Source organism: Anabrus simplex, chromosome 2, assembly GCF_040414725.1.
Source record: "Anabrus simplex isolate iqAnaSimp1 chromosome 2, ASM4041472v1, whole genome shotgun sequence".
Taxonomy (NCBI): Eukaryota; Metazoa; Arthropoda; class Insecta; order Orthoptera; family Tettigoniidae; genus Anabrus; species Anabrus simplex.
This window is the reverse complement of record NC_090266.1, coordinates 760,464,465-760,489,921: the sequence shown is the minus strand read 5'-3', so window position 1 is coordinate 760,489,921 and position 25,457 is coordinate 760,464,465. Positions and strand designations below refer to the sequence as shown.

Genomic DNA, 25,457 nt, shown 5'->3' with positions numbered 1-25,457 from the left:
AAAGAGGGCAGCACTGTGCTCTATAGATTAAAGATGGCAGATGACAGCTGTCAAAAAAGCACGTGAGTTTGTTTTCAAACAAGAGCACGTGGAATTTTTCAATTTGCCGCCACCACATAGAGGGCAGCACTGTTCTCTCTGGATTAAAGATGGCTGCTTGTCGAAAAGCATTTTTCAAATTATCTGCCACCACATTTCAAAGGTAAGTAGCTAAAGAGGGCAGCACTGTGCTCTATAGATTAAAGATGGTGGATGACAGCTGTCAAAAAAACACGTGGCTTTGTTTACCTCACGCTAGTTAGGTTAAGTTGGTAGCACTAAGGTTTAGACCCGTCAAGATGGCAGCACTGCCGATGACAGGTGACGAAAGAGGGCAGCACAGTGCTTTGTGGTTTAAAGATGGCGGATGACAGCTGTCAAAACAGCACGTGGCTTTGTTTAACACGCGCTAGTTAGGTTAAGTTGGTAGCACTAAGGTTTAGGCCCGCCAAGATGACAGCACTGCCGATGACAGGTGACGCAAGAGGGCAGCACAGTGCTCTGTAGTTTAAAGATGGCGGATGACAGCTGTCAAAAAAGCATGTGGCTGTCAAAAAGCACGTGGCTTTGTTTACCAAGCGCTAGTGAGGTTAAGTTGGTAGCACTAAGGTTTAGGCTCGTCAAGATGGCAGCACTGCCGATGACAGGTGATGAATTTTACATCTACTACGATAAAGAGGGCAGCACAGTGCTCTGTGGTTTAAAGATGGCGGATGACAGCTGTCAAAAAAGCACGTGGCTGTCAAAAAGCACGTGGCTTTGTTTACCTCGCGCTAGTTAGGTTAAGTTGGTACTACTGAGGTTTAGGCCCGTCAAGATGGCAGTACTGAGGTTAGCGGTGCGTTGTTGTCTGTCAAAAAGCACGTGGCTTTGTTTACAAATTCAAATTTCCCGCGGGAGGTGGAGGAGGTATCTGGGAGGCCTCTGGCTGAGGTGGAGGTGGAGGTGGCCACTGGGAGGCCTCTGGCTGAGGTGGAGGTGGAGGTGGCCACTGGGAGGCCTCTGGCTGAGGTGGAGGTGGAGGTGGCCACTGGGAGCCGGAGGTGGCGGTGGCCGCAGAACTGTCCAATTATACTACTGTCACTGGAGCCGTTTAGGAACACAAAACCATTTCACTGTAGAATTAGCGAGAAATTGCCAGTCGGAATTTGATCTGACTGCTGCAATATTCTGGAGTGTCCCCTCTCATTCCTCCTACTCAAGTCAGCGTGAGAAGGAGCCACTGTAGTCACCCTTAAGCATCGAGAGAGCGATACACAACTGCTTTGACTGCTACGAGCAATCTGTTGTCATCTCGTCTTTTGGTAATACTGAGTAGGTCAAAACTACTTCCGGCTATAAGTCGAGCAAAGCGTATAAGCTTGTTATATCCCGAAGTATATGCGTAAGCTGAAATAAATTCTTATTCAACTGGTAACATTCCAATGCTCCATAGATACGTAAACTAGTAAACAGCATTAAATAACTTAAAAATGTATACAAATGCTCCATACAACATGTCTCGAAATTCGGAATATAGCCGATCTAATTCAGATGATGAGAGAATTGACCATTTATCTTTTATATGAAATCTCACTTCCTACATTTTCTCGGAAAAATGTCCTCCTAGAGGGATCATAAGCAGTCTTACAACCTGAGCTTCTTATCGCTCTAGTTAACAGCATGGTCGTTATTATAGGACGATTTGAAATGCTGTCATTCTCCAGGTAGAATGTTCAGTTTCCAACTAAATATAACTTCTAAGAAGGAATTCTTCCTTCATTTGTAGTCATGAATATATCGAAGACCGAGATGGATAGCTGCAGTCGCTTAAGTGCGGCCAGCATCCAGTATTCCGCAGATAGTGGCTTCGATACCCACTGTCGGCAACCCTGAAGATGGTTTTCCGTGGTTTCCCATTTTCACACCAGGCAAATGCTGGGGCTGTATCTTAATGAAGGTCATGGCCGCTTCTTTCCTATTCCTAGGCCTTTCCTGTCCCATCGTCGTCATAAGACCTATCTGTGTCGGTGCGACGTAAAGCAACTTGCAAATATATATCGAAGAAATTACAAACAAGACAATGTAATACTCTTCATAAACAAGTCAAGAACTTTCGTGTATAAAGAGGATGCTCAAAAATATTTACTTCATTTAATTTGCAAGATCCCTTTAGTTACGTACTTAATATTACACTGATAATCTAAAAAAAAAAAAAATAGAAAGTAATAGTGCAACCATATTTGGATTTTGAATTTCGGTGATGATGTAGTGGTAGTCGCAAATTAAGTTTCGATATCGGGAGGTGACATCACCAACGCGACTGTGGTCCCAATCCCAGCTAGCAGAGGTGGACACAACCCGTCCTACTTCGACTCGTTTCCGGTAGTGAGCGGCGCTAGACTGCGGAAGTCTCTTGTACCGAGAGCCAGTTCTGCATTGAGTGCAGGCAAGGCTCTTTAATAATAAAAATGTTATTGGCTTTACGTTCCACTAAATACTTTTAGGTTTATGGAGACGCCGAGGTGCCGGAATTTAGTTCCGCAGGAGTTCTCTTACGAGCCAGTAAATCTACCGACACGAGGCTGATGTATTTGAGCACCTTCAAATACCACCGGACTGAGCCAGGATCGAACCTACCAAGTTAGGGTCCTTGTAAGGCCATCTAACTTACAGCCCGTTAGACAAACAAGCATTGCTGCTCAATGCTGGCTGTAAATTAAAATTGTTGGACACAGATGACCATTTCAAGTTGTTACCAATAACTATGCTATTTCTATATATATAAAAGCAAGTCGGTCTGGAGCGATGTATAACTTATATAAATATTTAAAAATGAAAAAAGACGTGAATTAATGAGGCACTTCCAGAAATCTCAGAAATTTGAAACTTGGTACGGGAGAAGCTGATGACCCCAGGATCCCTAGAAAAATCGAAAATTATCAAAATTCCCTGAAGGGGGCACGCTGGGGGCCTCAAATTTTGGGCTCAGCATAAGAACGCAGCCGTATAATTTATCCAAAACGACTACCTATAGGTTTCGTGGGCTTAAAAATTTTCGGGAATTTCCTAGTTTTTATCCCCCGTCCCCCAAATCAAGATGGCGGCACAACCTGCCAGACGAGGTAGAAAATTAAAATTTGGTGAAATTATAGCTTTTGGTCCCTAACCGACGGAAAAATTCCAAGATGTTCATATATTTCGCTTTTTACCCCCAAAGATATCGAAATATGGAGGCAATTTTAATGACTGTGCAGACATTCCTTTTGAGCTATTTGTTGGCTAAATGGTAAGTCGTATGACAAAACGGATAGCACAACCTCGCTTCAATTTGGAGTGATCTATAACTTTGGTCCTATGACTTTTTGTCGTATCTCTATCCCTTATACGTTAAATTTGACTGTATTTCTGGATTGTACGTATTTTTTTTGCCCTTTTTACACGAATAATTGGTAGTTTGGTTCACTTATCCGAAAGATAGAATCATCAACTTCTACATGAACCTTCGCCCACGCAGTTGCTATATGTGTACCAAATTCTATGTTTGTAGTTGTCACATATGTGTCCGAAGAGTAATTCAATGTGAGAAAAATTTCCCAAAATTTCACTGTATTCAATATTGTAACTCAATCTTACCCAAAAATAGATGAGATACGATAACATATCATATGACCAGCCATTTAGACCTTTATATATGGCGTCTCATCGTAGCCCTACAATCCTTTTGTCGATATGGTGTACCTTTTGGAGCAGTTAATCTTCAAACGAAGGTAAAAATGCACTTACTTTCGTATGTCGATCTCCATTTATTCATTGAAATCGATTTGTAGCGATCCAGAAGGAGTTTGCGTGCCTTTGTAATTAATACTTTAAAAATCGATAATGACTCTCAGCAGGAGGGCATCTGCTATTGTAATCAATACTCCCCATATCGACTTAAACTGGCAGTATGAATGGGGTCTATCTCCAACACCTATGTACCATTATAATGGATATTTTTCTTCTCGATTTGACTGGCAGAAGGCTAGGGAACATGCAATTTTTTTAAACTCCCATAACCGATTGTGTTTGGTGTTAGGCTGGGGTGCTCGCCATTATAAACAAATTTACCCATCTAAAATATGCTTGACGTTAGGCATAGTGGCCTGCTATCATAATGGAAACTCGCCAACTCGGTGTGACTGGCAGTAAGCTGACTGGAATTAGGAAAAGGGGCCTGTCATTATATTGATAACAGCACAACTCAAATTTGACTGGCTGTAGGGAAGTTGCCTGTCATTATAATAAAAATTCCTCGATGGTTATCTATCTGGAATTAGGAAATGGGGCCTGTCATTGCAACGAAAACTCCCAAAATATATTGTGACCGCGCAGCAGGCAATGGGACCCGTCATTATAATGAATATTCCCAAATCGATTGCGAATGGCATTAGGTTAGTGGACCTGCCGTTATCGTCACAACTCCGCAACTCGCTCTTTACGTTAGAAGCAACGTATGTGAACCTCCCTATGCTGTTTCTCGGATAACGCTCAAAAACATGGAATTTAAAAAAAAATATTCACTGCATGTACAGTAATTTAGATATCCGTATACAATATAGAATACCGTAGCGAAGCACGAGTACATTTGCTAGTACATTATAAGTACGTCTCCAATAGTTCCTAATTTGAAAAATAAATAAGTGATCGTATTGTCACAATCTGAGGTTAGTGTGAACGATAATATACAGCATACGATGACAAGTGAAAGTAAAAACAAGAAGAAAAGCGACAGAAAAGCGATAGAATGAACATCGGAATGAAGGAACGCCCTTCGATACTCCTGAAAACAATATAGGCCCCTAGTCAAAAACTTTCTCTCGCTCTCTTAAAAAAAGAGAAGAAAGAAAGGAAACCGAAAGGAACGCACCATTTTTATTACTGAAGCGCTCATAGAGAGGAAAAAATAAATAAATAAATAAAGATATAGTAGATATTTTGTCTTTATAGCCTGGATTGTAGGCTCAATCTGAATGGAAGTCGGGATCGCACACAGCAGAAAAGCATCCAGAAGAATTAGTGGTTTCTGGATATGCGGGTTCAACTTCTTTGGCGCTAGCACAAAGACGTGATGCCTGCACAATATTCATTTAAATCATGTAGCAACAACAAAGTGCGATTTGTAACGGACCAAGGTAAAAAATCTGAAAACTCCTGACTTCATGGACCATATCTCGCTTGTATCGAGAGAGAGAGTTCCTTGGCATGGTAAAAATCTTGTACATTTACCGGGCCGTATTTATTGCATATGTTTATTAGTTCTTCCGAGATATTAATGAAACAATTCCGTTGACTGTATTAAAGGACCAGAGACTCACAGCTCACATCAGTGCGCATTTCTCTCAAACAGTCTGTTTGTTATTTCTAGAAACTGCGATGGCTGTTTGGTATCTAGTGACTTTGCATTTATGCCTTAACATGTCCGAGGTGCTACCCTCATTAACAAGCAAGGTTTTGACACACTCTGTTTGACACTAAACATAGCCTACAGAAGCACGGGTTTCCTTTCCGCCCACTACCTGAAATAAACAGTACAAGTTCGTATTTATTCTCTCAAAGGAATATATTATCATTAGCATTTCAAAATAATGAAGGCACGTGTAACGTATTTCAAAAAAAGGAAACAGAGAGAGAGAACGAGTGAAGAAAGCAAAGGGAACTCACAGTTATGATTTGACACGCTTGGTGACTTCAAGCAAAAAGCGGTTGGTACCCAACTTGAGTTTAAACGCCTACGTGGCATTACAATTACTCCTTGACTGCGGTGTCTTTCCCTATCATTTAAAATGTTTACGTTAAATGCCTCGATCTACAGGACCCCCTGTGGATGAGGGGTTGTAGAATACATCCAGCGACTCAAAGAGGGTACAAGGGGCTCTGAGTTTTGGACCGTGGGTTAATGACCATGGTTCCCCTATCTGCGTCTGGCACTCCTTGTGTCAGGCTGCTCGCTTTCAACTTTCCTATCCGACTTCACTTAGTCACCTCTTTGTCTTTCCCGAGGGTATTAGGTTTACGAAGCCTAGGGAGTCCATTTTCACGCCCTTCGTGACCCTACCCTTGCTTTTGCCGATACCTTAATTCTTCGATGTATCGATTTCTTCCATGTTTTCATTGAAACCTGGCAGTTTGGTATAACATGCCTTTGGGTATTGTGAGCCTATAATAATAATAATAATAATAATAATAATAATAATAATAATAATAATAATAATAATAATAATAATAATAATAACCTATATGAAGCGTCAAAGTGGATTAGAACAAAGATCTAAAGAGTATCCCGAAAGCGACGCGCATTTCCTGTGTCTCCAGGGAGGTGCGAGAAGTGGATGGAAGTCAATGATCCACAGCTTGATCCAGGATCTCCCTGTATAAGGATGACAGAAGAAGAAGAAGAAGAAGAAGAAGAAGAATAAACTTGATCTACAGGCCAGAGCATCACTATGCAGGAAATTACACAGGAGATCAGCTGACTGAGAAAATTCAACAAGCATATACAGCACACATGTTGCTATGTCTCACCGAGACCGTGGTAACAACTGAGGAATTTTCTCATGCGTGCAATCCAGTTTACAGAGCAAAATTTGCAAAATACTTCATTCAGCAAAAATAAACATTTTCATTTATGTTTTAGCCTTTACGCTATTTATCTCCAGCCAACTGTTCACATACATGTGTATATATAAAAAAGACATACCTGAAAGTTATCCCGGTTGGAAGTACCATGGTTCAGACCCAGTTTATCCAGTTGCCACAGCCATTTTATATATATTTAAAGGCCATTTACGGAGCTCGATAGCTGCAGTCGCTTAAATGCGGCCAGTATCCAGTAATCGGGAGATAGTGGGTTCGAGCCCCACTGTCGGCAGCCCTGAAGATGGTTTTCCGTGGTTTCCCATTTTCACACCAGGCAAATGCCGGGGCTGTACCTTAATTAAGGCCACGGCCGCTTCCTTCCAATTCCTAGGCCTTTCCTATCCCATCGTCGCCATAAGACCTATCTGTGTCGGTGCGACGTAAAGCAAATAGCAAAAAAAAGGCCATTTAACAGCCACACCACGTAAAATATGCCCCTTTCGAAGTGGCAGGCATTGTGCACTGTTTCCCGTTTGTTAAAATACTGTTCGTACAGTACGAGTGGCGGCTAGCAGCAACAGCACACGAGCGGCAGTGAAACGTTTCGTCCCGCCTGACTGAGTAGTTCAGATGGTATAACGATTTCGGCTCAGTCCGGGCTGCTCAAATACGCCAACCTCGTGTCGGCAGATCTACTGGCACGTAGAGGAATATATGTGGGACGAAATTCCGGCGTCTTAGCGTCTCCGATAACTGCAAAAGTATTTACTGGGATCTTACTATTATTGTTGCTTTGTCCGGTTATACCGGCTCATGTATATGGTATGTTTGAAGTCAAGTAAGTAAATTCATGTCTTTCTCTCGAGGTGTTGCAGCTCTTTTCAGGCAAGCTCCCAATGGAGGTAAGCTGCGTGAACTTTTTTTTGCTAGTTGTTTTACGTCGCACCGACACAGATAGGTCTTACGGCGACGATGAGACAGGAAAGAGCTAGGAGTGGGAAGGAAGCGGCTGTGGCCTTAATTAAGGTACAGCCCCAGCATTTGCCTGGTGTGAAAATGGGAAACCACGGAAAACCATTTTCAGGGCTGCCGACTGTGGGGTTCGAACCTACTATCTCCCGAATACTGGATACTGGCCGCACTTAAGCGACTGCAGCTATCGAGCTCGGTGTGAACCTTTTTAACCACATACAACCCTCCTAAACCAAACCAAACCAAACCCCATGGCACTACAGCCCTTGAAGGACCTTGGCCTACCAAGCGACCGCTGCTCAACCCGAAAGCCTGCAGATTACGAGGTGTCGTGTGGTCAGCACGACGAATCCTCTCGGCCGTTATTCTTGGCTTTCAAGACCGGGGCCGCTATCTCACCGTCAGATAGCTCCTCAATTCTAATCACGTAGGCTGAGTGGACCTTGTACCAGCCCTCAGGTCCAGGTAAAAATTCCTGACCTGACCGGGAATCGAACCCAGGGCCTCCGGGTAAGAGGCAGGCACGCTACTCCTACACCACGGAGCCGGCCATACAACCCTCCTGCAGTAGCGGAAATCGAACCCAGGCTTCCGATGACTCCAGCTAATAACGATAACCGTTACACTACGGAGGTGGACATCTTTCAAGTGAAAATAAAATCCGCGTCGTTGAATTTCAGATGCCAAGTGTTTTGAAATATTTTTCTTGGCTGGGATAATGATTAAACAAAATCTTTGCAAAGGACCTCCAAAGTGACACCAATCTTTTGTCTCCTCTTCCTCCCTTCTCCCATCTTCACCATCAGTCAATTCGCACTCTACTACAGTATGTGGAAAGCAGTGTTAATTTCTTTTTTACTCCCCGAGCATATCACACGGTGGTATACCGTACACACAGCTGTAAACTACTGCTATGCATGAATTTACAGTATGTCTGCTTAGCACCAATCGTGAACACACTATTAAAACGCCAGAGTTTTGTGCAACAGTTTAGAAAGCAATCATTCAAGTTGAAAAGTACTTTATTGACAAGAGGTCTGCAAACGACCCAGTTCGTTCGTTCGACTTTGGGCGGATTGGATAGCAGCGTATAAAGGGCTCTCTTACAAACTCAGACCGTCCAGCGGCGTTTCTAATCTCCGAAACCTTAGATGGTGTACGGGAGGCGCGTGCATAGTGCACCTTGCAAGGAGCGTGAACGTCGCCAGTCTGAATCTCAGCTGTTAGCATGGTCAGACAGTCATTTTTGTATCTTCTTCTTCTTTTTCTACCACTTTTCCCACACCTGTGGGGTCGCGGGTGCGAACTGTGTCCCATATGTGGATTTGGCCCTGCTTTACTGCCGGATGCCCTTCCTGAGGCCAACCCTATATGGAGGGATGTAATCACTATTGCGTGCTTCTGTGGTGGTTGGTAGTGTAGTGTGTTGTCTGACTATGAAGAAGAAAGTGTTGGGACAAACACAAATACCCAGTCCCCCGGCCAGAAGAATTAGAGGCAATTAAAATCCCCGACCCGGCCGGAAGTCGAACCCGGGACGCTCAAGGAGGAAGGCCTCAATGCTGACCAATGAGTCGGACTGAGCCAGTTATTTTCGTATGTAAAAGTTATTTTAAGTGTGAATCTGCTCGACGAGTATGCGATGCATTTGTTCAGTAATTTCCTGGTGTTCATGAGCACAGATTCACGTAATTGTAAGTAAATTTGAAACTACTGGCTCAGTGCTCGATAAAAAACATGCGCTCACACGAGAAGTGTTAATAGAGGAAAAGCTAGATGACATTGGTGCGAATCTTGAACGGTCACCGAAGAAATCACTCACAAAAGTAACACAACAAGTAGGGGTTTCGGTTTCTTCTGCACAAAGAACTACAAAGCAGTTATACATCAAACCGTACAGGTTTACACGGGCCCACTGTTTAAAACCTGCTAATCCAGCCTCAAGTGTGAGATATTGTGAGTGGTGTCTTGCATCACTGAATGATTGTTCATTCGACCCACAGCTTGTGTTCTTTTCGGATGAGGACTGGTTTCATCTTAATGGTCGTGTGAACAGTCATAACTCTCGCTATTGGTGTGCAGAAAATCTTAGTGGTGTTTATTAAGTCCCGCATTATGAAGAATGACATTTCCAGCATCTTTTATACGGTAAGATTTCATATAAGAGTGTATACACGCTTAAAGCAGGGCGGCCGCGCGCGACGTAACTTGAGCTGAGGCAGCTGCTGTAGCGCAGAGTACAAACACCGTGCGCTTGGTCTGGGTTTATAAGAGAGAACCTGAAGTCTGAGGGATTTTACATGTAGGCTCTTTCTTCTTTCTGCCTATGTGGTTTTTCCCTGACCCTTCAATACCATACTTCAACACCATATACCAAACATAAACTCTTGCCGTGGTAGCGAGTCTGACTCGGAAACCGGCAGATACTCCTTGTATCACCTCCCACTCCTCCCTGCTATCTCTTTCTTCTTCTTAGAAATAATAGCATGTCGGAGGCCATGTAGATTGAGTCGATGGTCACGCGGGGGGAGCGGGCTTCGGGGGCCCCCCCCGAAAAAAAAAAAAAAAATCTGAGGGAAGCCGGCTGATGCACTTACGGACAGTATCGACGGACTTGCGACGAACAAACTTAAATAAAGCCAAGAGAGGAGAGTGGCTGATTATAAAATTTTGGACACTATGCAAATATTTTAACGAGATACGCATTGAAGTAGTGTAATTACGAACTTACTGCAAACACTGTGATATCAACTTGTCGTTCCTTAGTAGAAACGGGACAGTAACTTTGAACTGTCCGGCTCCGTGGCCAAATGGTTACTGTGCTGGCCTTTGGTCACAGGAGTCCCGGGTTCAATTCCCGGCAGGGTGTATGTGTCGTCTTCATCGTTATATCATTATCATCACCTACGGGCGTCAGTTCAAAAGACTTGCACCTGGCGAGCCGATCATGTCCTCGGACACTCCCGCCACTAAAAAGCCATAAGCCATTTAAATAACTTGTACTGTTTCACAACGTCACAAACATTCATCATTATAGTGTTGTCTATTTAAGTACAGAATGAATCAATAGAGCGTCACTTACTGTATTTTGGTAAAGTGAGCTCCTTTTCTCACTAACAAAGCTACCAGCTGAACTGAAATGTCTTTCACTTGCCTCATTGGGGGCTGGAATAGACAATATTTTCTTTGCTAGCAGAGCAAGTATCCACTATGCAACGGGGATCGTCATCAGAAAGACGATCTTTTAATAAAAAAATTGTTGTAGTAAGAATATCGGTAACGTTTATTCGTCTATAGTCTGTGGCAATATTAAATCGTATTTTTTTTTACATAGCTCTAGGAACCTATTCCAGAAACAACCGTAAAGGGACGGAAACCTGTTGCACATATTTTGACGAAATTCTGTGTAATGTTTTGTTTGATATCGTGTGGTACTGTACTTGATGGACGCACTGTATTTGGTCGCACTTTACACACGTTTGCTTTCATATGTGAGGTAGTAGACGCAAACGTCAATAAGGAAGCACAATATTTACATGACACATATCCTGCATGTTGACTATTCACAGTTGTTACTGGTAAGAAGTATTTTCACACTTCGTTCTTCATCTTCTCTTAATTTAGTTATCCGTATTGCTTCCTCTCAGGTTTTGCTTTCAGCCTGTCTTTGGTCTCCCGTTCCATGTTCGCAACGAATGTCGTAGTGACTGCGAATGTAAATCAGTCGGACCGAATCTGGTGGGTTTGCCCAGACTGACGAGCGCCAAGCGATCGGGCAGGTCACGCTCACTAGCGGAGTGCAACTTAACTACACGGCTACCTTCGCGAGCTTAGTGGGGTGGTCGTTGGTCTTCAGTTCTCATATTAATGGCGTGACACCGTATAGGCGACCTTCGCGTCTGTGAGGATGGGGCCCTACCAATGATGAATTCTAATGATGAAGACGGCACAACCTACCCAGCCGTCGAGCCATAGGGATTAACCCGGCCGGGAATCGAACCTGGGACCCTCTGGCCAGCATGATAACCATTTAGCCATAGAGCACGACTTCAGTTCTCATGATCTCGGCTGAGCTCGCTGGCATCTAACGATGTTTAAATGCGGCAGCTACGTGTTGCTGACTTATTGCACTGATCTCATTCATAAAAGGACTGAAGGAACATGAATATTATTCTCATGTACATTGCAAACTTTTATTTCGGGGCACTAGTGTAATCGAAAGAAAAGAACATAACGCACTCAACGCAAGTAAATGCACCGAGTGGCCAAAAGTCACGGGAAGGGATGTCCCATTAGAAAATGTGCCTTGTATGACCCCTGAGCGTTTCGGCTAGCTGCGGCGTAGCTAAGCAGTCGGTCACAGATACGAGTGTCGTGAAGATGACAACACGTCGCGAGTTAAACTGACTTTGAACGTGAGATGATCATCAGCACACGGCGCATGGATCATGGCATTGCGAAGATTACACACGAATTTGGGTTTCCGAGGTCAACAGTGTTGAGGGTGGATCTTCAATATCGCAGGGAGAATGTTACCACCCGCGTAAGCCGCTGCACGGGAAGACCATAGTTGTTTAAACAACGGACATCACGTCGCCTCCGCAGAACCATACTGGGCACTCGATGGGCTACTGTGAGCCAGATCACCGCCCAGTTGAATGTTGGGAGTCAGGCACCCATTTCTACCAGAGCTGTAAGAAGGCAACTGCACCGCATAGGCTTCACCAGCCGACGACCAACTCGTGTACCTTTGCTGAAACCCCGACACAGACCTCAGCGACGTGCATGGGCCCGCGAACATCGCCAATGGACCATGGGACAGTGGCGGCGTTTGGTATGGTCCGATAAATGCCGGTTCCAGTTGTATCGAGCTGATGGGTGCGTGAGAGTGTGTCGTATGCCCCCATAAAGCTATGGATCCTGCGTTTCAACAACGTTGTGTCCAGGTGGGAGGTGTCTCAGTTCTGGTCTGGGCGGCGTTTTCATGGTCCCAATTAGGCCCTATTGTCCGGCTGCAGGGAGCGCTGACAGGCGCACGTTATGTGGACATTCCTTCAGACTATCTTCATCCCTTTCTGGTCCTAGAGTACCCTGATGGAGATGTCATGTTTCAACAGGGCAATGCGCCATGTCACCGCTCTGTGGTGTCACGCAGGTGGTTGGAGGAGCACTCCAGTGAAGTTATGACCATGGATTGGCCCTCCAGATCCCCCGATATTAATCCAATCGAGCATTTATAAATAATACTATTAAAATATTTATTGCAGCTAATAGCCAAAAGAGAGAATGATACAGACAAGGTAAAAGCGAATATAGAATATGTTATAAGTGCTAGCAGGCTAGTCGTTACAAAAAAATTGAGCATTTATGGGATGCTGTCAATGCTGGTGTCCCCTCCACGAAACCCTCACCAACTACACGAGACCAATTGTGGATAACAGTGCAAGATGCATGGGTCCAGATCCCACCAGAACGATTCCAACACCTTGTTGAGTCGATGCCTCGCCATATTGCTGACGTTTTGAGGGCTCGCGCAGGAGCAACTCGTTTCAACATCACATTCATGATCTTCCCACGACTTTTGGCCACACATTGTATTGCAGCGGTCGGTTATGTTCGTTTATCAAGGATAGCCGAGGTGTGTGCTAAGACTAGGCTGCTTCTTCTTCCTCTTCTTTCGAATAACCCATTTGGAGGGTACGATAAATCAACTTTGGATAGTTTTCATTTTATTCGATTTCCTTTGCTTCCAAATTTCCTTCATCCTTCGAGAGTGTCGTTCTTTCTCTTCTTGAGTCCACTTTCTTCTAGATGTCTCTTTCGTCCTCTCCTAAAAGCCTGCCTTTTGAGTTACTTCTCTAAAAAGTTTTCTGTTTCTAGTGTGTCCAGGACTAAGCTATTATATTATTTGATTAGTATACAGTGGTGTAATAATATTAAGGGGGGAAAAACAGGATATGTCGAATTTCTCCGTCAATATTACTGTATTCAAACACTGTATAACATATAATAAAAGTTGTGCAAAATATAACATTCGGTTATTTTAATATTTTAAGCGTTGTTACTTCGCGAGGAGTGTCCGGCTCCATGGCTAAGTGGTTAGCGTGCTGGCCTTCGGCCACAGGGGTCCAGGGTTCGATTCCCGGCAGGGTCGGGAATTTTAACCATCATTGGTTAATTTCGCTGTCACGGGGGCTGGGTGTATGTGTCGTATTCATCATCATTTCATCCTCATCACGATGCGCAGGTCGCCTGCGGGAGTCAAATCAAAAGACCTGCACCTGGCAAGCCAAACATGTCCTCGGACACTCTCGGCACTAAAAGTCATACGCCATTTAATTTTTCGCGAGGAGTAATAGCAGACATGCGATATTACGATATTTTTTCATACTTCCAAATATCTCCGGATTTTTTTTTTTTTTTTTTTTTTTTTGCTAGTTGCTTTACGTCGCGCCGACACAGATAGGTCTTATGGCGACGATGGGACAGGAAGTGCCTAGGAATAGAAAGGAAGCGGCCGTGGCCTTAATTAAGGTACAGCCCCACCATTTGCCTGGTGTGAAAATGGGAAACCACGGAAAGCCATCTTCAGGGCTGCCGACAGCGGGTTTCGAACCCACTATCTCCCAGATAAGAGCTCTCAGCTGCGCGCTCCGGAAATATTAGTTATATCTAAAATCCGTGCATAAGAAACATGTTGTAGAAGCAAAATACATATTTACCGTTATTTATTATAACAAGGATATGCATTAATTTATATTTTGATTATGAAAACCATCAGCGCCGTGCATCGCTAACATGGAAATATAGTTCAATCGTCATGGTAACGAGTTAACTGGCAATGGTGGTTGGTTATTGTTGTCATTGCTTTTATAACGTGCAAAACCGCGGGTTCATAAGGAAAGTTGGGAAGTAATTGAGTATACGTAATCTAATTGCTTTTAATGAGTACTATTTTAGTAATTTTGACTTGCATTCCTTACATTTTATAAAATGTAATTTTTACTCGTAATTGACTTCTTGAAGTAAAATTTTAATCGGTTATAGCCTATTCTATTAATCGATACACATTGCATGGAAGCAGAAACGGGGATAAGTTAACTGATGATGAAGATGACTTTCCGAGTTCTACTACAGCGGAACCAGGAGCTTCACCAGTGCTGGATGAGTTACTCTTACCTCTCCAAAAAACCAAACCAAACCCCATGGCACTACAGCCCTTGAAGGGCCTGGGCCTACCAAGCGACCGCTGCTCAGCCCGAAGGCCTGCAGATTACGAGTGTCGTGTGGTCAGCACGACGAATCCTCTCGGCCGTTATTCTTAGCTTTCCAGACCGAGGCCGCTATCTCACCGTCAATAGCTCCTAAATTCTAATCACGTAGGCTGAGTGGACCTTGAACCAGCCCTCAGGTCCAGGTAAAAGTCCCTGACCTGGCCGGGAATCGAACCCGGGGCCTCCGGGTAAGAGGCAGGCACGCTAGCCCTACACCACGGGGCCGGCTTACTCTTACCTCTCCAGTGTTTCCAAAATATCCATTCTTGTTGGGAAAATGAAATGGCGTATGGCTTTTAGTGCCGGGAGTGTCCAAGGACATGTTCGGCTCGCCAGGTGCAGTTCTTTCCATTTGACTCCCGTAGGCGACCTGCGCGTCGTGATGAGGATGAAATAATAATGAAGACGATACATACACCCAGCCCCCGTGCCTGAGAAATTAACCAATGATGGTTAAAATTCCCAACCCTGCCAGGAATCGAACCCGATTCCCCTGTGACCAAAGGCCAGCACGCTAACCATTTAGCCATGAAGCCGGACATTCTTGTTGGGGATGTCCTTACACAGGTATTCCTTCGGGTGCCCCTGTAGAGCGTCTTTTCAGCAAATGCAAAGATATATTTTCACCGAAGAATGTGAGGCTTGGTGATGAGAATTTTAATAACTGTTTTGTAAAATAATGGAAAATAATTTAAAATGCTGAAAGTCAGTAACTAAAATAAAACTTACGGGAAAATCATTGTTAATGTTCTAAGGTATCTAGTTTATTCTCACTTAGAGATGATAACCATAACAAAACACAAAATGAAGATATAGGCTATATAGGCCTATATTTCTTTGCGCGCCTCCGTTGCTCAGGCGGCAGCGCATCGGCCTCTCATCGCTGGGTTCCGTGGTTCAAATCCCGGTCACTCCATGTGAGATTTGTGCTGGACAAAGCGGAGGTGGGACAGGTTTTTATCCGGGTACTCCGGTTTTCCCTGTCATCTTTCATTCCAGCAACACTCTCCTATATCATTTAATTTCGTCTGCCAGTCATTAATCATTGCCGCAGAGGAGTGTAACAAGGCCTCGGCAGCCGGCACAGTTGCTATCCTCGCCGCTAGATGGGGGCTTTATTCATTCCATTCCTCACCCGATCAAATGATTGGAAACAGGCTGTAGATTTTCATTTTTATAATATTACTTTGCAAACTTTGGTATTATTCCAGCCCTATGTGAAAAAATTCTTATTTCCTTAAGATTGGCGTTCTGTGAAGTAATTATAGTTTTACTTATTATTTGTTGAAAAAGTACTGTAATTTGTAATTGTAACCGAGTAAAATATTTCCCAGGTAACTGTAATTCAGCCCAATTACATTTTTTTTTAATTCCCCAACACTGGTCATCAGCCCACATTCATCAGAAGGGTAATGAAGACGACGATCGAAATGTGAAAGGAAAAGTTCGATCAATCAAAGAATAAGAGAAAAGGAAGTCGCAAAAGAAGGGGGAAAGTACTCCATTGGCCTCTGGATGCCATAATAGCAGTGAGCCGGAAGAGAACTAAATGGAATGGCCTGCAATGGCACATAGAACTGATCAACAATAACATTACACTGACTGGGTGATTTCCCACAAAGAAGTAGTGTTACGAAAACGTTGAAAATGTTGGGCTAGGGAAGACTTGGAAATAAGGAGGCGAGATGCTCGACTATATGGTATGTTTCGAGCTGTTAGTGGAGAGATGGGGTGGAATGACATTAGTAGAAGAATAAATTTGAGCAGAACTTTTATAAGTTCGTTTAAGAGATAAAGGTGGAATTCAAGCTGACAAATTGGGGCAAACATTCATTTATAGGACGAGGAATATGGGACTGGAATACATTATTAAGGGAAATGTTCTTTAAATGTCTAACTTATTTGAGAGCGTTTAAGGAAAAGCTAGGTAAAAAAAAGATAGGAAAACTGACACCTAGGCGATAGCCCTAAATGCAGGTTATTGGTGAGTGATGATGATATTGTCAGCTGAGACGTGCCTTGTCTCTTTTGCTGCCACTCTTCTCCAAACGATAGCATACTGCTGCTTTGTTATACATACTGTACTGTAACCCAATTTTGTCTGTAGTATTCACAGTTTAGCCACATAGTTTTTGTCTCAAATTAGGTTTATCAAAGTCCAAAGTAGGTTCTGTTCATTTTTGTGTTTGTTTGCTTGTTTAATTGATTGATTAATTTATTGTTAAATCTCGGGAAAACGGCTAAACAAAATTGCTTGAAATTAGGTATTTAGGTTCAGGCATAGTGAACAACACTGGAATTAAGGGAAGAAGCCGAGGCGGCGCACTCTGCAACGCTGTATCGCCAACCTGCTTTTGTAAGTTAATTCAATTGCTTAACAGATAGTTAAGCAACATTGGTCGTGATCACCACATGAATGATGCCACGTCCAACCTTTTCAGAACTTTCTAACTTTCATCGCGATTCAAAATTCAAACAACCGAGCTCGATAGCTGCAGTCGCTCAAGTGCGGCCAGTATCCAGTATTCGGGAGATAGTAGGTTCGAACCCCACTGTCAGCAGCCCTGAAGATGGTTTTCCGTGGTTTCCCATTTTCACACCAGGCAAATGCTGGGGCTGTACCTTAATTAAGGCCACGGCCGCTTCCTTCCACTTCCTAGCCCTTCCCTGTCCCATCGTCGCCATAAGACCTATCTGAGTCGGTGCGACGTAAAGCAACTAGCAAAAAAAAAAAAAAAAATCAAACAGGACTATTTCATCAACCTCAATCGTCAGGAAAAACTCAAAATTACTCCGCAAAATTTCCATAACTTCTAAAAACTTCCTTTAGCGAAATGTCTTAAAATTAACTGTAGTCAGCTATGACTAGTGATTCCAAGTGTGCTTGAACAGTGCCGGAACGAGACTGTTCAACCGGAACATCATACTACATTTTCTAAATTTATTATTACTTTTAATATCAGATCATATAACTTCTTACACTTATTTTCTTGCCAGATCCGGATGAGGAGCGCAATTAAGCGCACCACTGGTACCGGATATCCAACACAGCCCCGAAGGGGGTTTATATTTTTATATAGGCCTATTAGAGTCTGGCTGTGAACTAGGCTGGTATATTCTTTGATTAGTATACACTGACGTAGCAATACTAAGAGAGCCAAATCAGGAAATGTCAGAATGCACCGTAATTTCTTTATTGACAAAACTGTACAAAATAAAAGCTGGGCAAAATATAACTGACCTTTTATGTTTCATGCGCTTTTACCTTACGAGGAATAATTTCGGAGATATTCGTGGTTATTGCAGTTTTCAGAAACTCTCCTGTTAATGCTATGATTGTGAATTGTCGAAATTAATACAGCTGCTCTCTAGTTATTCAGGTGACAATCTACATTTAATCGCATATAATTTTTGTCAGCACTGACAATGACTAAATGTTTTATATCAATAAATATTCCTTAACTTGTACAAAGTTTGGTCGAAAGTGGACCAACTGTTTAAATGGTTTTTTAAGAATTCATAATAAAATTATTTTCAATTGGCCACAGAGTCATTAGAATGACGAGAATTGTAATGTCCATAACTACGTCTTTAACTTACAATGATGGAATCTAAATAGAACAGTAGTTCAGAAGTTATTTTAATACTGTCTCAATGGGGGCATGATAGCTGAATTCTCACCAAGCAGGCCGCGGTTCGAATTCCAGCCAATCCATGTGGGATTTTAGAAATGAACTGCCACATCTTTGTGGTGCGGATTCCACGTAATACTGGAGGTCCCGTGGCTATGGTTATAATATAAATAGTCACGTTAAAGTACAAGCTTGCTTGCTTGCTTTGAAAGGGTCCTTCCAGTTTTCATGACTCCATTATTTAGGTTGGTAACTCTGGCCCTGTTGAATTGTGACTCAGATTTATACTCAAAAGTAACTCCTATATTGCACAAGATCTAACTGAAGCTGAAGAGCCGTTTGAAAGTTTAAGAAGCCATGGAGATACAGAAGCATTTGCACACACACACACACACACACACACACACACACACACACACACACACACACACACACACACACACACACACACACACACACACACACACACACACACACACACACACACACACACACACACACACACACACACACACACACACACACACACACACACACACACACACACACACACACACACACACACACACACACACACACACACACACACACACACACACACACACACACACACACACACACACACACACACACACACACACACACACACACACACACACACACACACACACACACACACACACACACACACACACACACACACACACACACACACACACACACACACACACACACACACACACACACACACACACACACACACACACACATAAGATTACTTTCTCATTTCTTATTTCAAAATTCGGCTAGTGATCCGATCACTTGGTAAGCATCGTATTCCTTTAAATCACCTGTATACTCCAAAGAGGCCAGTTGGTAGTTGGTACGCAAATGTAATTTAATTTGTTCTGAAGAGCATGTTTGAGTTAGTTTAGAAGCTCCATATTCCACTAAAATTGAACCAGATGACTTTAAATCAGTTGTATCCTCTGTAATTAGTTTGAGAGACTGAGATATCAGCCACATTAATGGATATTGTAATATTGCTGTGGATGGGTAGTTTGTCAAAAGTCTGATCCAGTGTGAATATGGTATTCCGGTTACTGTCAGCCTTCAAAACTTGCTTGTTTCCCTGTTTTAGGGGTGTACGTTTCAGTGTCTTCACGGTAGCTAGCGAAGGAAAGTAAACCGTACACAAACTATGTATTGACTGATCCAATGAATAAGAAAGTAGCGTCCTGGCGACTTTGAGTAGTGGCAGTAAATGTTATCTTTATAAATAAAGATACAATTTTATTAATATATAATCATGTCGTGAGGCCTCCGGAGAGGCCTGGTGCAGGTCTTTTGATTTTCCTCCCGTAAGCGACCTGCGCGTCGTAATGAGAATGAAATGATGATGAAGATGACACATACACCCAGTGCCCGTGCCAGGGGAATTAACTAATTATGGTTAAAATTCCCGACCCTACCGGGAATCGAACCCAGGACCCCTGCGACCAAAGGCCAGTACGCTAACCATTTAGTCATGGAGCCGGATATTTATTAATGAAAATTAAAGATATTAAAGAACAGTTCAACTAGCCCTACATGAAACAATTTAAACAAGTCCATGAAAGACGCCATGTCTTATGCCCACTGCGTGTACACACATGCTCAAACTGACGGTCGTCATTTTCAACACACGGCTGCCAACACGGACCAAATGATTCAATAACGTTAAGAACCATTTCACATGAAATTGGGGGATATTGTCGTTTTAACAGCCTCTTTCAGCGCCTCAACTGTTGTTGGTTTGGCTCGGTAAACCGTATTTTTGAGGTACCCCAATAAAAAATCAATTGGTATAAGGTCAGGAGAATGTGTAGGGAATGCCACAACACTTCTTTGCCTAATCCATTTGTGTGTAAACAAACAAACAAACAAACAAACAAACAAAAAGACACCAAGTAATAGGCACTGAAAGAGCAAGGGCATTATTTTGAGGACACTCTGGATAAGTTCCAGTTGGGAATGATTGTCAGGAGCTTACGGAAAAAATTTCCTCCCTTCCACAAGTCATAGTATACCCTTTTCGAAACTTTCTTTCTTTCTTTCTTTCTTTCTTTCTTTCTTTCTTTCTTATACCTTTTAACATCCAGGGTTGGTTTTTCCCTCGGACTCAGCGAGGGATCCCACCTCTACCGCCTCAAGGGCAGTGTCCTGAAGCGTGAGACTTTGGGTCGGAGGGATACAGCTAGGGAGGAGGACCAGTACCTCGCCCAGGCGGCCTCACCTGCTATGATGGACAAGGGCGTTGTGGGAGGATGGAAAAATTGGAATGGACAGACAAGGAAAAGTGAAGGGCCTTATGTTATGTACCATCCCGACATTTGCCTGGAGGAGAAGTGGGAAACCACGGAAAAACCACTTCCAGGAAAGCTGTGGTAGGAATCGAAACCCTCTCTACTCAGTTTTCCTCCCGAAGCAGAGTGGACCCCGCCCCACCCTTCATACCACGTTTTAAATTTCGTGGCAGAGCCGGGAACCGAACCCGGCCCTCCGGGGGTGGCAGCTAATCACACTAACCACTACACCACAGAGGTGGGTTCCTTTTCGAAACAATAATAAAAACCGAAAATCAAAACAATCCCAGTGGAGCTACAGCTCGTTGATTAAGAATGTGAATGTTGTCATTTATCTCCTAACTCTTTTTTTTTCTTTGCTAGTTGCTTAACGTCGCACCGACACAGATAGGTCTTATGGCGACGATGGGAGAGGAAATGGCTGGGAGTGGGAAGGAAGTGGCCGTGGCCTTAATTAAGGTACAGCCCCAGCATTTGCCTGGTGTGAAAATGGAAAACCACGGAAAACCATCTTCAGGGCTGCCGACATTGAGATTCGAACCCACTATCTCCCGAATACTGGATACTGGCCGCACTAAAGCGACAGCAGCTATCGAGCTCGGTTCTCCTAACTCTAGTGTCAACGTCGTTAAACAATTATATCATCTGAACCTACTTTGGGGGATAGAATATCAAAATACGTTAATAATACACTGCCCGTTGTATATTGGGGTTCATTATATGGTATCTGAAATAGACAAGCCTAATCTTCATTGAAGCTACATCCTGAGCAGCTCAGGGTTCTAACCTCTTTTATCTATACAAGATTAATAACGCCATTCAAAAGTTATGAGTTTCGTGAGATTGATTCAGAAAAGTTATTCTTTGACGAGATTCCTTGCTAATGGCCACTTAACAGGCGTGTCTATTGAGCTATTTTTCCGTACGAACATTTTTTTTTTGAAATTTCTGAATGATTTTTGCATGCATGTATCTGAACAAGCCGCATACGGTCATACTGTTTGAGAACACATGCTTTGGATCCACTTAATAAAGTTGGGTTGCTATCAGTAATAGCAGTATTTTGTGTTTACGAGACGCCAGCTACACTCAAATACGCTAGCCTCGTGCCAGTATATCTACCGGCGGGCAAAAGAAATCATGCGATATAAAATTCCGACATCTCGGTGTCCCCGAAAATTATGAAAATAGTCACTGTGACGTAAAACCATATTATTATTATTATTATTATTATTATTATTATTATTATTATTATTATTATTATTATTATTATTATTATTCATTCACCGTCTAACTGCATGACACGTTTAGTCATATTTTCTGTTTTATACTCTAAGGAGGTGTGTGTTTGGAATTGTCAGTTTTCGTTTAACGGTGAAGATTCTGCTTGCCAATTGACCAGATCTTCTTTTAAACTCCCACTCGTAACTTAAAATAAGAAAAGAAAAATTACTTCAGTCTGAAAAACAGGGATGTGACTTACTGGCATCATAGGTAGCTGGATCTGGCTCCATGGCTAAATGGTTAGCGTGTTGGCCTTTGGTCCATGAGGTGCCGGTTCGATTCCCGGCAGGGTCGGGGATTTTAATCCTGATTGGTTAATTCCGCTAGGTCGGGAGTTGGATGTGTACGCCATCTTCATCATTAGAATTCACCGTAGGTACGGCCCCATCCTCACAGACGCGCAAGTCGCCTATAAGACGTCAACTCCAAAGACCTGCACCAGGCCTCTCCGGAGGCCGCGCGCATTTATTATTATTTTTTTTTTTTTTTGCTAGGGGCTTTACGTCGCACCGACACAGATAGGTCTTATGGCGACGATGGGATAGGAAAGGCCTAGGAGTTGGAAGGAAGCGGCCGTGGCCTTAATTAAGGTACAGCCCCAGCATTTGCCTGGTGTGAAAATGGGAAACCACGGAAAACCATTTTCAGGGCTGCCGATAGTGGGATTCGAACCTACTATCTCCCGGATGCAAGCTCACAGCCGCGCGCCTCTACACGCACGGCCAACTCGCCCGGTTTTTATTATTATTATTATTATTATTATTATTATTATTATTATTATTATTATTATTATTATTATTATTATTTAGAAGGCTGGAAGCCTTGTACTTTTCACTTAATCTAGTCATTCCAACGAATTCATAAAGTTGTATACGTCTGTTTAAATGTTCAGTTCTAGGGACCCAATAAACGTGCTTCCAAAACACATCGTAGTCATGGACCTTTTATCAGTAGTAATAGTAGATGTAATAAAACAGTTGTACAGTATATTGCCCAATATCTTCAGAATTATTTCTAATCTAGCCTCAACCTATGAGGTCCTAAACTCTTCAGCCTTACGGGGAAGTCAGTGGTTTATCTCTGTTTACAACACATTTCAACAAACCTTCATGAGGAGGATAAGTTCATCAGTTCCTGTCTTAACCTTCTAATCGATAGTAACTACATTTTCAGCGACAAAAGGGGTATAGAAACAAGCTACTACGAGTTGTATATTACGCAAACAGGTCATTTTTATTAACTTCTAAAGTAGTCTTCTCAATTTCTACTGTTCAAATACACTTAAAGACATTGGACTTAATTTCAAGTCATTTTACTGCTTTAAATGTATGTGTACTATTCGTAAACAATGTTGGCTGCCCAGTGTAATATTTCTTTGTAATTTAGTATTTACGACATGGCTTTTCTTTAACGACGAGTCAGTTTAACTGCACAGCTTTGCCTCTCGGCGTTTCTTTAGCAGAAACATCCTCACGTGATCTTCGAGGCCCGGACGAAGACAAACAAAGGTTGTGCCAACTCGGGAAATTTAGAGTGGAGAATGAAGAATTATCGACGACAGAAACACGTCTCAGGCATGACGGAGGGAACCAGTGGACCGCAAGGCGCTGCGAGCGGACGTTTCAAAAGGGACGTACGAGAAGCTACCAAATACATCGAAACTGCGATAGTCATCGACAAGGCAATGGTAAGTACCAGTACTGAATATTTTTTATAAATATAGTTGCCTAATATCCCATGCACGTTGTCCACCTATCACTTAATACATCAGACTTGCAATGCCAACTTTGAGATATGCCTTAGCCGTTACTTTCTCCTTTGTACACAAAATGTACGGATATTGTATTTAACATAATGTTGGTTCTATACACGTCATGACACGAGGATTCAAAATTCCCGTGACTTTATAATATCACAACTGTTGAAAATCCTTATTAGTCTAGTGGTTGTACAGACAACATATCCAATAAAATTTACTCTTAAAGGGATTACCGCACTTATTTACCCTATATTATATGTATAAATTAGGTAACGTCATCACATTTTACGTGTTAATTAACAGAAGTAGCTAGACATTTCTTTCAACATGAGGCGTTTTTAAAAAGTATAGCCGTAGTCCAAACACCAAATTTTTCATGACAGCGAAAAAACATTTTGTATTCCTTCAGTATTTTTCCAACTCCTGGAATTTACGTTGTGTATTCTATGAATGATGTTATGTTTGTACTAGTTTGTATTACTCACGGACTATTTTTTTAAATTCCAGAAAATGGAGTTTAAATCTATGTCCTTAAGGACTATGGCAGTTTTGTAAATAACTGACAAGAATGAAAAATACAGAAATAAATAATCGAATATAATGCAATGCATTTTATGAACCTGAATAATGTTTTTTTTGTTTTGTTTGCTAGTTGCTTTACGTCGCACCGACACAGATATGTCTTATGGCGACGATGGAACAGGAAAGGGCCAGAAGCGGGAAGGAAGCGGCCGTGGCCTTAATTAAGGTACAGCCCCAGCATTTGCCTGGTGTGAAAATGGGAAACCACGGAAAACCATTTTCAGGGCTGCCGACAGTGGGATTCGAACCTACTATCTCCCGAATACTGGATACTGGCCGCACTTAAGCGACTGCAGCTATCGAGCTCGGTCCTGAATAATGTTTTAAATGTTGTATAAACATTAAACGAAATGATCATGAGATGACATAAGTTTGTATACAGGATTTTAAAAAATGATGACATGTATTCTACCGCAAACATCGTTATACAGGGACATTATTTTATCTATTCACGGGATTGCCGCTCGCCCGGTCGCCTGCGCTGAGAACCTGTCTCCCACCAAGCACTTTGCCGTAATGTGGCCAGCGCATCGCCCGTCAATGAGTCAGAGTACTTTCGCGCAAGATTTTCTGAAATTGATGAAGTTATTATATATATACGCTAACGTACTGAAAATGGCACTGAAACAACACACTGGGCACTAAACATGTGAACACTTAACTAAACTGAAAACTGAACCTCGCGCTGATAGAGCTCTCAGCAGACTTGCGGCTCCGAGAAGTGCACCACGGCAACGTGCTTGGCGGGAGAGAGGCTCGCAGAGCGGGCGACCGGGCGAGCGACAATCCCCTGAAGAGATAAAAAGTGTCCCTGTAGTTCTTTTCAAGTTCCACTGTCCACTGACCATACCTTCCCCACTGCTCTTGCCATCATTGTTTTAAAGATCTGTGGCTGCCTGGACACCACCTTGAAGCGAAAGTTCAAGTTAGTAGGCCTTCTCCTTATTGGTGGGATTTTGTAACAGTCCAGTTA

General features: G+C 42.8%; 1 protein-coding gene across 1 annotated transcript in view; it reads left to right on the top strand.

Moving 5' to 3' along the window:
* The window catches only part of mmd (mind-meld), a 1,597,006-nt gene that overhangs the window by 1,341,937 nt on the left and 229,612 nt on the right, over positions 1–25,457 (top strand). Inside the window, exon 12 of the mRNA XM_068225859.1 lies at positions 23,606–23,830. Within this exon, the coding sequence (XP_068081960.1) occupies positions 23,606–23,830 (225 nt within the window). The remainder of the gene's footprint in view (positions 1–23,605; positions 23,831–25,457) is intronic.